Source organism: Rhamphochromis longiceps, linkage group LG19 (genome assembly GCF_057381845.1).
Source record: "Rhamphochromis longiceps isolate RC_006_pf linkage group LG19, R_longiceps_female_GT1.1, whole genome shotgun sequence".
NCBI lineage: Eukaryota > Metazoa > Chordata > Actinopteri > Cichliformes > Cichlidae > Rhamphochromis > Rhamphochromis longiceps.
This window is the reverse complement of record NC_140575.1, coordinates 22,616,994-22,630,288: the sequence shown is the minus strand read 5'-3', so window position 1 is coordinate 22,630,288 and position 13,295 is coordinate 22,616,994. Positions and strand designations below refer to the sequence as shown.

At 42.4% G+C, this 13,295-nt stretch overlaps 2 protein-coding genes across 3 annotated transcripts in view; both read left to right on the top strand.

Annotated features, from left to right (window-relative positions):
* Positions 1–4,671, top strand: part of stard9 (StAR-related lipid transfer (START) domain containing 9) — a 41,387-nt gene extending 36,716 nt beyond the window's left edge. The window contains exons 30-32 of the mRNA XM_085390829.1: positions 590–669; positions 1,027–1,185; positions 2,699–4,671. Of these exons, the coding sequence (XP_085246955.1) occupies positions 590–669; positions 1,027–1,185; positions 2,699–2,800 (341 nt within the window). The 3' untranslated portion in view covers positions 2,801–4,671. The remainder of the gene's footprint in view (positions 1–589; positions 670–1,026; positions 1,186–2,698) is intronic.
* A 333-nt stretch (positions 4,672–5,004) lies between these two features.
* sptb (spectrin, beta, erythrocytic) overlaps positions 5,005–13,295 on the top strand; it is a 45,665-nt gene continuing 37,374 nt past the window's right edge. The window contains exons 1-2 of one of the 2 annotated variants that reach the window (XM_085392492.1): positions 5,005–5,328; positions 9,219–9,489. In XM_085392492.1, the coding sequence (XP_085248618.1) occupies positions 9,342–9,489 (148 nt within the window). In that variant the 5' untranslated portion in view covers positions 5,005–5,328; positions 9,219–9,341. Of the gene's footprint in view, positions 5,329–9,218; positions 9,490–11,939; positions 12,607–13,295 lie in introns of those variants that run through there. The other variant, XM_085392493.1, reaches the window with a different exon arrangement.

Genomic DNA, 13,295 nt, shown 5'->3' with positions numbered 1-13,295 from the left:
AATTAAAACACGTAGTAGAACGTACTGAAGGTACATGATTTGTTTGTAGTGTAGTTTTTCTTTATATGTGACTTTGTTTTTTAAATGTTGTATTTATTGATTTTTGTACAGCATACACAATCACAAAGAACAAGTAAGAGTCTGTCAGACACTAAAATATACATAAAGAATTGAAGATAAAGATGCAGCGGCCCGAGTTTGAGTCCAACACGAGCCCCTTTGCTGTGTGTCTTTCCACTCTCTCTCACTGCTCTCCTGTCCACGCTCTTCTGTTACACTATCTAGCATTATTTTTATTACTTTTTAACAGATGGAAGTCTGAAAAAGGCGAGATATGTCATGTGTGGTTTGTTGTGAAGATTATGAGTAGGCTCGTTAGTGTATTCATGAAAGTCTGAGAAAGAGCCTTGCGCTCAAACATCACACTGCAAATAAAATCCTTGCACAGGAGCTGTTTGGTTTGTCTGTTTCTATAGTAGTAAATCTATTTCCAGTATTGGGCTTTTATTACATTGCCCCAGTTGTTTTATTTCCAGGTTTGTATCGACTATACTTGATCATTTTCACGTATCTCTCCATTTTTGTTTAGTTTACATTCTCACAGATTCGTCCACCTGTCACCTCAGCCAGCCGCGAGATTTCTGCTGCATCAGCTCGCAGTCCAAACAGGTGAGCACAGCTTCAACATTAACCAGCCGGCGTGCATGATTACTGTTCATCTCTCTTGTGTAAGGCTCAGGGAGTATGTGCAGCGTTTGCACGCTTTAGCTTGACAAAGAAAAATCCAGATTACATTGTAGTGCAAACAACAATTTAACAGCATGTTCCTCATCCACAAAATGTTAAACATGCTATTTAGATACTACTCATGCTTAGAAGTCACCGAGCATAAACAACACTCTGACTCAGAGGCAGTGGGTGTGGAGGAAATCATGTCAGCTGTTGGTGTCGGTGTCCACTTGCCTCCCGGCTGATCAAAAGAGTGCAGCGGCACCTGTTTTATTGATATTGTTTTCTCTGCCGCAGGGTGGCCTGCACGTGCTGGCAATGCAGTCTGTGTTTGAGGAGTCTCTCCCTCGGCCCAGTGTGGACGCCATCCGTGGGGAGATGTTGCCCAGTTGCTGGATCTTGCAACCAGTTAGACGTAATGAAAAGGAAGTAACCAGAGTCATCTACCTGCTACAGGTAAAATATGCTTGCCAGAAATACATCCGCAGGCTCTCATGCATCACTCCCTATTTCACTGGGTGCAAAAGTAATGCGTTCACATAATTCAGAAGAATAAATCTGACCTTTGTGAAGGTTATTATGTTCGGTTTCTTTTTTGTGGTCATTTTGGAGGCTGCCGTTTAAAGGCCAAAATACCTAAAAGACGTCTTTCAGTGAATTACTTCTATATTCCCACTGTATTACTTTTAGATATACGTAATAGCGCAGTTGTGTGTATTGCAATACAACCACCAGAAGGGTAGCAGAGTTGAAGTCTATGCATTTTAACTTCCAGTAAATCAGTCTTTCGAGCTGATTATTGAGGCTGATTGTGCTGATCTAAACAGCAGGATGACTTTATGGCTCTCCACTGGCAGGCTTATCACTATTAGGGAAATTAGTTTCGTGGAGTAGAAGCTTTTTTTTCACCTTCCACCAAGTTTACCACAGGAGCAGCTGATACAGCACAGACAGACTTCACTCAGAGTCCATCTTTATAATGAAAACATAATTGTATTTTTGTATTTGCTGTGTTTGAGTAACTTGCTCACTGGACATTTCATTAGGTATACCTATTTAGCTACTCATTTATGCAAATATCTTATCAGCCAATCGCATGGCAGCAACTCTGTGAACTACAAACGGATGGGGAATAAAGGTTATTTCAGTGACTTTAAACATGCCGTGGTTGTTGGTGCCTGACAGGCTGTTTTGAGTATTTCAGAAACTGCTGATCTACTGGAATTTTCCCAGACAACCATCTCAAGAGTTTACAGAGAATGGTCCAAAAAGTTATGTGGGTAAAAATCCCTTGTTGATGCCAGAGGTCAGAGGAGAGTGGCCAGAAGCTGACAGATAGGCAACAGTAACTCAAATGTAACCACTTTAGGCAGCCAAGGTATGCAGAAGAGCATCTCTGGTGTACAGCAGCAAAAGACCACAACAGGTGCCTCTTCTCTCAGCGAAGAACGGGAAACTGAGGCTACAATTCACACAGATTTACCAACTTTGGGCTGTAGAAACATGAAAAAATGTTGCCAGGTTTGAATCTCGTTTTCTGCTGTAATATTCAGGTGGTGTTGGTGTAAACAACATGAAAACATGGATCCATCCTGCTCTGTATCAGTGGTTTGGGCTGGTGGTGTAATGGTGTGGGGACTATTTCCTTGTCGTACTTCAGGAGGCCTTGGTACCGATTGTATCAATGCCTTTATGATCGCAGTGTGTCCCCATCTTCTAATGGCTGTTTCACTGGATGTGCAGCTAACAAATCTGCAGCAACTGTGTGAGGCGTGGCTCTCATGTCAATGTGAACCAAAAATCTCTGAAGAATGTTTTCAGTACCTTGTTGACTCTTTCCACAAAGAAAATGGGGTCCAGCTCATAATTAGCACGGTGCACCTAACAAAGTGTCTGGTGAGTGTAATTTGCAGGCTGTACTACATGGATGTCATTTGTTATCTCCGTTTCCTCTTCTGTTTATTTTCAGCTGGACCTAGGAACTCCATCTTTTCCTCACCGTCTCGTGAACACTGTTGCCAGACGACAGGCAGCCGTCATCGCCGATCTTGACGTTTTCCTTTCTTCGTAAATCGGCGGGACGCGCAAAGACGCATCATTAGCAGCGAGCACTTAGATCCTCTCCATCACGGAGTCGGTCTGTCTTTTGAATTTGCACCTGAAATGTTATTTACTTGATTTTTTTTTAAGGGCACTGTTACATTTTATATCCAGACACAAAGTTGAAGCAGCTTTTTTTTTTTCTTAATGAAGGTATTTTTGTAAAATATTGGTGTTTTTCTATATTTGTGCATGCACATGAATATTTTCAAGACTGTTTTACCAAAGATGAGATGTTTTTAAATGAATGACTTGGCATTACAGTTATTGCCAGTTGCTTTTAGGTGCTTTCAGGTTGAGACCACTTAAGTTTCCCCTCTAAATCTTATATCCCCCTGATAAATAGCAGGCATTTTACCTCCTCAGTGACATTTTTGTCTGTTTACTTTCTTTTATATGTTGACTGACAGATGCAGCCAGTTCTGTTAATGTTTTAAATCCACCAGTGTACATCTTTGACTGCTTCCTCGCAGATGCACATAAAAAAAACACGGTGTAGTGATAGACAGAACAAAATAAGACAATTTTCACAAACTTCTCTTTAGTCCTTTTCCCGCTACATTTGTGTGCCTACAGCATTTCCTCACATATTCAATAAGATTAATTCAGCAGAATATGACTTTCAAATATCTCTTAGCAATTCTCACAAATGGAAAAGAAAGATATGTAAGCTATATACTGTATTTTATAGTAGCACCATGTAGGCAAACCTGGAGGAATGGTAAGGAGTTGTTTTGTAGCTGCAAATGTTAATCAGCTCACTGCAAAAAAACACACGAGGGGAAAAAAAGTTTTGTAGCAAAACAAGGAAGAGGAAAGTTGGGAACCTTTTGACTATTATCAACTCTTAAGGGCATGAGGGCAGATCAGTTTTGAACCAGAACATGATGGTTCATGCCTTCATGTCAAACATGCAACGTGTTGATGAGACTATTATCCAGCTCCAGGGTTAAGCTCTCATAGTTTTCAGTACCCCGATTCTGCATGAGGTGAGTTTTTAAGGTCTTCCCCTCCCACTTGTTTCTGAAGCCTGTTATTTATTTAGTTTCTCTTGCCTTCTGTTTGAAATGCTGTTGAATGTGTTATGTAGCTGTTTTTCGGAGTGCTGTGTTTGTGGCTGCTTGCACAAAACCTTTTATGCATTTAGTAAAATTGAAGAGGATTGTAAAAAGGTTGTTGTTTTAATGTGTACAGTTCTTTAAATTAAGATGAGAAAAGGCCAGACTGCTCTCAGACATTCCAGGTCTTGTGTATTTGGATATGAAGCCATGTTATGCGGAGTCATTAAAAGACAATGTTGACTCTGAAAGTTCAACTAAACCTGTTCCCTGAGGCACCAAAGAAAAAGAGACAAGTGAAAAATGCAGTAGGAGCTGTATGGAAGGTTGAAGGAAAATAAAACTTTAGCAGGAAAAATTAATTGCAAGATTTTAACTTGTCAGAATTTTGAGATGCCTAACTCAAAAGTTTGACTTACAGATTGCAATTTTAATATTGTCAGTAAAACAAACCTCCGTACAGCTTTTTGTAATAATTTCTTGGTTTTTTTTTTAATAGCATATTTTTTATTTCTTAAGAAATATATATATTTATGTTTTTCTGGTGTGATATGTATGTATTTTATTATAAGCGCCATACTTCTTGTTGCTAATAAGTTGTTATTAGCCATTTTTCAAATAATTTGTTTGTTTTTTATGACACAGAAACTGTTGCATCAAAACCTCTTGTGTGTTCAGTTTTAGTTACCTTGTATGTAGCAAGCAGAACATTTACCTTTAGTGCTGACTGAAATTCTTTTTGGATATTGTTGTACTGAAAGGTGATATTAAAAAAACAAACAAACATATTTCTCCGTGTGCTTCTGGGTTAGAAACATTGTGTTGCACTATATCTTTAATGAAGTTTCTAATAAGATTATATCGGTGCAGTTATATCGCTTAAATGGTTTCCAAATGAGCTTTATTCCTTTTTTGATGTCATTTCTTCTGACTCTGACTTCATCACACAGGTGTGTCCACTCTCCATGTCCTGGCCTCTCTTCTCTACCTTGGAGGTGACATTTCTGAAAGGGTCTCGATAGGTAGGTGGGTAGTTGCCGTGTGCGCGATTAGAGCCCTTTCTGGGCGGGGTGGAGTGCACTGAGGTGGGGGTAGGAGGCGTTGCACAGGACATCAGAAGTGTCTCTGCCATTTAGAGTCACCAGCCCTTGTCAGGAATGTCCGTCCCCTGCGCGCACAGATCATGTACTGGATGCGCCAACTTTATTTTTAACTCTGCAGGGTGGGTCACTCGCCTGGCTTTCAGGAATGACCGTGGAGCGCGCGGCGCCTTCAGCCCCTTTCCCTAGTCCCCAGTGTAGGACTGTGCCCACCTCGAGCTGTGGAGACCTCTGTGCGCTCTGACCAGGACCCCCACTGAGTCAATGGGATTATAACTGGTTTACTGGCAGGAAGAAGACTAAAGATAAACACTTTCGGACAGAAGAAAAACCAGAAGCAAGTAAGTGTAAACTGAAGGCAAAACTAATGTGCCATTGCAAAATTAAATTAATGATCTTTGTGCAAATAGTAACGGAGCCGTGTTCATTTATTTAGACTACTGTTCGCAGTTGTTTGTTGGTTAAGTTTCCTCCAAAGTACCTGTTGATCCGGGCTGTCATGTTTAATAATAACGTAAAAGCTCTGGATGATTTATCATTGTTATAATATTCACTGATAAAACCGCTAAACATTGTTTTAATAAAGCTATATACAAATTCCCAAGTTATTAATTTGTTTTCTTTTACTGTAAAACAGCCAGGGTGGCGTGCGTCTTTAAATTTGCGCAGAAATAGGCCATTGCGCGCGATTGCGCACAAAACTGCGCTTTCCAGTAGGTATTGCGGAACTATTCAGATAATTTAACAATCTAAAAGTAGCAACACTTAGCTCAAAAGTAGTCTGCTATACTTCAAGTATACTTCCGTCACTTAAAGGAGCACAATGCTACCGAAACGTGTGCTTAGACATTTCCGAAGTACAAGTACTCAGAAGGTGTCTCCAGTGGGCTTCCTGTCATATTAATACCGGTGCTTTAATGTAGGTAATGCTATTGATGTCATATTAGTTTCACGTCCAATATATTAGGAGAGATCACTCTAAAGTTGTATCATGGTTCTTACGCCTGTCGTTATTTTTATAAAAGTGACCCAAGAAAAGCGCCAGAAATATGTATTTCGTTACATTCCATCGCTTATGTTTGCCAAAGCTTGAAAACATTCCACTGTAGTATGTGAGCTAGTTTTCCCTTTGTTAAAGCACCTTGCAAAGCCTTTTCCACCTTTGATTGAAAGCAGTCTGCTGCCCTTTGAAAGGCAAAGATATGGCACATTTCCTGCTCAAAGAAAGTTCAGCTTTATTCCCCTTAAAAGGACAAGTGAGCATGTGTGGCTCTGTCTGGCCAGGCAGGGACTTCAGTGTAAACACACTCCAGGAATAGTTTATTATCGATTCATCTTAACCTCTTGCACGATCACACTCAGTGCTGTTGAAGTCCAAACAACACTGACCACAAGAAATGAGCTTCTTCTTTTAGCTTATGTTTTATGGATTGATATCCTTTCTAGTCTTGGTTTCGGTATTCATTCTTATATATAAAAAAGCAAGTAATTGTTCTTTACTCCATATTGATCTCTGAGTGCTTGGTGTTTATGTCTCAGATTTACTCTCAGCTGGACCGCAGGCCTACCTCTCCTCAGTCCAGTTGCTCCTGCCGCTACAGTTTCACAAACACACTGTAGGTCACACATCTCGACCACACCCATCTCTTATTTCATCCTCTCCATCTGACTCTGTGCTGCTCAGAATAATGCATGGCCAGCTAATGTTTTGTTCTGCTCAGAGTGCAGAGCAAGCACCAGCGTAACATTTACTTACAGCTGGAAAAATGGTCTGCAGAGTTGTAATTCAACTCAAGTGCTGATTTGATGCTTGCATTGGACATACTTGTTCACAGTGTAGTTTTGCTATTTTAAAAAAAAGGGGGTCCAGTAAGTGCAGTAAGAGGTAGGTTACCAACTAATTTCAGCCAAGCATAAAGGTAAAACTTTCATTCACACCTTTAAATATTTTTTCCAAGATCCTCTGCTGGCATTATATGCAGAGCTGTTTCCACAAAAGTCCAAGCTCATGTTGCATATACTTACACGCACCCAGGTCATGCAACATGTGGGGATCTGAAGGAATTCCAGCTGACATTCTTATCATCCCTCTTGACATTTTACTGCTTTGGAGAGATTATCCAGCACCTCTTACCCACCAACACACAGCGTGCAGTCACAAGAATGATTTGTATACAACAGGAACATGTTCTGGGGTCTTTATCTACTGTAGGTGATAGAAATCTATCCACAATCAGCCAAACAAAAAGATTGAATCAAATTAAGCTTTATTAGTAGAGGCGTCAGAACTTAACTGTGTCAATTTTCCGTCATATTTAAACTCAGTAATTTAGTGATATGATGGGTAAAAATAACTTTAAACAGAATGAAATCACTTTAGAAAAATGAAAAAGAAGTGCAACAGTGCACACATGCCTTTTATGCATAATAAAGTTTCCATCTGTGTATTTGTATTTTTTAAATATTTAAAACATTTTCCAGGGTGACCTTCTGTGAGCAAGCAGGTAGATTAGAGTGTTCCCTCTCACTCAAGGACACCACGAGAGGACACCTTGCTATTGAGACACACATGCTGTGGCAGGCAGAGAACTTGTGACCTTTGTGTCACTGGACCTTCTATAATAAGGAGTTCAGCATGTCTCCAAATGGAACTGACTGCAGCATCACCGTGTATAAACATGTTTGGATTTGTGTTCAGCAGCTAAATGGAGCAGTCGGTCAATCCCCAAACACGATTAGATTCTCACAGCTTTGTGACAGTTTGTGAATATGAATTTGTGCGCCGTGTTAGAGAAGGTTTGTGCAGTAGAAGTGCGTCGTGCAGTCATGCCGGGCCAGGTTGTGCACGAGGTGATAAGGGGATCCCTAGTGGTGGGTGGAGCATCCCTGTGCTGATAACAGCCCTCTGCTGAGGACTGATACTGAGCAGGAGGAGGAGGGACACCTGTAGGATGCCATCACTGCGCATCACTGAGGGCCTCTTCTCTGAATGGACTGAACAAACAAACCTCTGTAGTTTGTAATTTGTGTCAAAGTACATTTAGTAAAATAAAATACTTACAGTAGAGACAGTTTAAGTTTTTTTTAATATATATGTTTGTCACCTTTTAAAGTAATATTGAACTAATTATAAAGATGCAAAGTACTGAATATCATGAAATACTGAGCACTGTGCAGGTAAACTATTAAAAGTATTACAATTATAATAACACAACGCCAGTAGTGAAGATAATCTCGTAGAGATGGAGTCCATCTACTGTTTTTAGTGAACTTTAGAATCACATCAAAAACCACAATTATTATCATCAGATTACAGATTATAGCCTTTATCTGTAATCCATCATTTAAAGCTCTAATGTTAGTAAAAGCAAAATGCATGCGCCCTTAATTTGTGCTGTAAAGGGGGACTTTGGCATGTTCTATACCCCCATGCTTCATCTAATGGAGTATTAACCTAAGTTAGACTCCCCGCCTCACTTCAGCTCACATGACTATTCTCACCAACAAAAAGACGCAAACACAAACACGTTCGTACTTCGAACTACGTGAGCGGCATCATTCAAAAGAAGGCGGTTTCGTCACGTTTCTGCAGTACAGAGGGGTTCCCCTCCCCCTGTGTGGCATGATAAGAGAGCTATGCTGCACCCAGATAGAGCTATCTGAGTGGTTGCCCTTCAACCCGCCATTCCACACGAAGAATACACAGACACACGGCGCTGTGACAGTTGACCAAAGTCACACGTACAAAATGGAGACTGTGAGGAGGGGGCACAAACTCATGTGGGCATCTTGAAAGCTGCCATACATTTGATTTTTGTGTAAAAATATCCTAAAACTGCAGCTGATACCACACCAATGCCCCAAATTAAATTCTGGTGTCAGTTATAGATACAGCCTCGTATAGATTGAAACTTAAACTCCTCTCCAAAAAAATGAACTGCAGAGAATAAAAGTAGAATTTATCAATAGTTGGATGGCAACTAACTGTAAATATCATCACTGGTTGTGATGCAGATAATATTTTGACATCTTTTAGACTATTAGATTGGAAAATTGCCTTTATATTGTCCCTAAATTAACGTTACATTCTGCAGCCAACAGCCCAATGATATACAATTAACTGTAAAAGCACTAAATTCTCACAATTTGCGGAAAATATTAAAGAAAGTAAACCCTACAGTCTGTCATTTTTTCTATTAATCATGCTCTGTGTATTTGCCCTCTGTTTCAGGCCGCCTTCAGCATTCCGGGTTCATCCTGCCGCTTTTTCCATCTGCTCATCTCCCTCTTCACCCAGACCACCTGAGGACGCCGCCAGCCGTCCCCCCGCCCGCTCGTCACCCTGGCTGCCGCCATGACTTCCACCACAGATTTTGACAATGTGGAGATCACGCAGCAGTACAGCCACATCAACACCCGCTTTGACCTCTCTGATGAGGAACTAGACAATGACAACAGCTCTGCCAGGCTGTTTGAGCGCTCGCGCATCAAGGCCCTCGCAGGTGAGTGCCTGCATAGTAAACAGGCTGCGTCCTCGGTGACAGATTTTCGAGATGACAGTCTTTTTAAAAGCGAAAGAGAAGGGCACAGAGGATGAGCTGTAAAGGGTGAGCACCTGTTTAACTTTAGTTGGGTTGAATAAAACTGTGACCTTCACTCAGATTTCTGTTACAAAAATTACAAAACTCCCACCGCAGGTCAGCTTTGAGTTTACTCCACGGCTTTTGCTAGCACTCTCCAGGGTTGGTTGTGTATGGATGAATCTAACAGTTACACCCAACCAGCAGCTGAGCCCTGACACTGCTCCACACCCTCTGCAAATAACTGGGATCACTTGCACATTCCCTGAATGTCCAGTGTCTGACCGATCTGGACAGCTGCCCTGTCTCTCTTGCTCCCATAGCATAGATCTTTGGGATTTCTGGCTAAGCTGGTAAGCTGTGACCCACCTGTGGGCCTGCTGCTCTGAGTTTTTAAATAGCAGTGTTCCTGTGGTAGCAGGAAGCGAATCACAAAAGGGGAGTGATGGAGGGTCAACACCATGGTCGGTGCACAAGAGAGATGATAGGACACAAATTAATCTCTGTGGAGTTCAGACTTCTGGAAGGGCTTAAGATATTTAAAGAGATTGTAATGATGCTGACACTGAAACGTAGTCCTCAATGAACTTTGAACAAAAGCATTTTTTAAATGTTAAATGTTGTCAAATACACTAGTATTTAACACATCATCACCACATCCAGTTTAAATGACAAACCTGTTAGTGGGCAATGACACCCAGCAGACACTGAGCAACATTAGCTTTTCCCTGTGTCATCTTTGGATCCACCTGACCAACACAAGTCCAATATTTACTACTTCAGGCGGTCATACAAAGGCAGCAGCGGCTGAACCAAAACATCTGCAGGATATAAAAGCAAAAAATATGCTTAAAGACATTTAAAAGGATCCTTTTATCTCAGCAAACTGAGGGCTATTTGGAGAGTTAGCAATCTGACCCACTATAATAAGAAAATAAATATTTAATAGAATGGCTTTGACAATACAGATCAATGTAGTTGATCACTGACACAAAAGCTGACAACTTCAACTTGTGACTGGATTTTGTGTAAGCACACACTAGCTCTTACATTCTGTGTGATATCTATTATGCGTGAATGCATGGTTTCCTGTGAGGCGGTTATGGGTGGGTATACAATTTGAGTCCAGTGTGGAAAAACTGGGCTCACCGACCAACAAGGAAAACCGCTTTAGGGAGAATTATGTTGCAGACACAGATGACTGGTGTCACTTAGCTGCTTTACCGTCATCATGTTCAATCATGTTAATGCTGCTTCTCTCACTGCTGCGGCTCATTAGTCTAACCCAATTTCCTCCTTTTACAAAATTTACAAACAATTTTACAACCATTTGCTTCAAGCAGTGAAGGCGCCAGACAAAAAACAGAAAATGGGCAAACACAGAAGGCAAATTCTCTGTAAAATTCGGCTGGATAACAACAATTAAAGTAGCAGTTTTGCCGATGAACATCAACCGCTCTCATCAAAGCCATCTTTTTTTGCCGACAGGCACATGTCAGTACATCGGTGGATCTGTGGAAAATTTTTTACTTGTGATTTGAACTTAGATTCAGTAACTCCCATATCTTAGTAGTTTTCAATATTTGATACTCTGGATGGACAAAACAAACTCCACAGGTTTGATGCCGGCTGATATTTTGGGTTTCCAGTATGGGTTTTTTTCCGCCTTTCCAGGATTGTTGTTTTTTTTGTTTTTTGTGTTTATAAAGAAGCACTACTTTTCCTGCTGTCTCTTTAAGTGATGAAGGCTTCTGTGTGGGTGCTGGTGATGTTGTGTTAGAGTGCTGCTGCTGTAATGCAATAAGTGTTTCCTGTCAGAGAAAGAGAGAGAGAGTGAAGGAGGGAGGAAAGTGATAAGAGAAGCAAGAGATGAGAGAGGCTGTGAATGACACCCGCTGCTGATTGTGAGCTTGTGAGCTCAGAAATATGCTCTCAGCAAGCCATCAAAGAACATACAGGCCGTACTGAATATACACTAGTTTACACTGCGTCTTACTTTGGCTTAGAAAAGACACGTTTCTTTAAGATACGCTTCAGTTTCATGATGGTTTATTGGCTCAAAAAAAACGACCTCTCCATGTGTACAGTTAACATTCAGCGATGTCACGACTTTGTGGGAGTGTTGGGTATGGGGAGGAGGGGGTTTGTGGGAACACGTGGATGTATTGAAACATAGTGTATGCGCGGCTGGAGCTGGAGAAACCACTCAGATCTGAACTGAAGGCTGCCTGAGCTCTGGTGTTGCCTGAGAGTGGAGGCAGAGCATCACCACGGCAGCAGTGAGGAGAGTGAAAAAGTGGAAGGAGGAAGAGGAGGGAGGGAGGGAGCAGGAGTGAACGTGAGAGGGATCTGGAAAGGAGGACAGAGAGCCAAGAGACTGGGAAGAAGAGAGACGTGGTGTGCCAAGCTCCTCTGCTGGCTCCAGAGGCAGTGTGTGTTCCTGTTGTTGTTGTTTGGGGGTCAAGATGAGCAGCCCGTGCCTGCTGCGCACTGCCCCTATAAGCCAACCCCGGCTCAGAGAGGTCAAGATCAGCGTGAAGGCCAGCAGCAGGGAGACTACAGCCATTCGGAGCAGCAGCGGAGGGGCCAAGGAGGCTTCCAGTCGCTCTTACATGCCACCTGAAAAGGAAGCACCTGTGCGGGTCAGCGTGAGCAGCAGCCGGAGCAGGAGCACGCCGCCGGTCCACAGGGCCCAGAGACCCGAGAGCAGGAAGTCATCAGGGGGGAGCACCTGCAAGCAGCAGCAGCAGCCGGAGCACCACCCGGAAAAGAACGGCACCATCCTGCATGTCCCGCTTGGCGTGGCGCCCACGGGGCTGTCCCTTTTCTCCTCATCTTCCTCCTCATCCTCCTCCTGCACTTCCAGACGTCAGCGGCCCTCTCGCCCCCATGTTACCCCTGCCCCCACCCCCCTCCTCCTCTCGTCCTCCTCCTCTTCCTCCTCGGCCAAGAGTATGAAGCGAGCTCGCTGGCTGAGTTACAGCACCTCTAACATCTGCTTCAACTCCATCCTGGACGGGCGCTTCAGGCAGCTGCAAGGTACAGGGTCCTGGTGGCAGAGCTGTGCGTGTGTGTTTGTGTGTGTGTTTGTTCACCCTCTTATGCCTCACAGACACTTTTCCAATTATGCCCCTCACTTACCCAACTTGGGTTTCTTGTTAGGCCGGGGTGAGATGGCAGGGAGGTCGAGCTGCGAGTTGAGTAAGTGTGAGGCTAGTTTGTCATCCTGTTGTAAGAACTGGAAAAAGGCAGCAGCAAGTAAGTGCAAACTTCATAGCAGTTGCCATTTTATTAAATGTATTTGGTTGTAATTTATTTATTTCCAGGAAGCTGTGGCTCTGCCCCAATTGTTCACTGACTTGACTTTGAATAATTCATAGGCAAACTCCTAAAAAGGTTGTGATGTTTTTCCCTCCAAAGCCATTCATGGCTGGCTACTGTTACGCATTCTTATGTGCCCTGTTTTTTATTTATAAACAAGAAACATATCCGTCATTGTGCCACCTATTCTCCGTACGGCCCTTTCCACTTATAAACTCTTCCTAAGTATAAAGTATGAGTGCGTTTCGTTCCTAACCTCCTTTTCCCCTGAATGACTAGCAATGGTGGTGTTAAAAAACAATCAATTTCTCTGATGGTTTTACCTTCTCCCTGCCCGTGTTATTAAGGTTTTAAAAGAGAGGTCTGCCGTCACAGTGGATTTTTGTTAGCTTGCACTATGCTCTCCA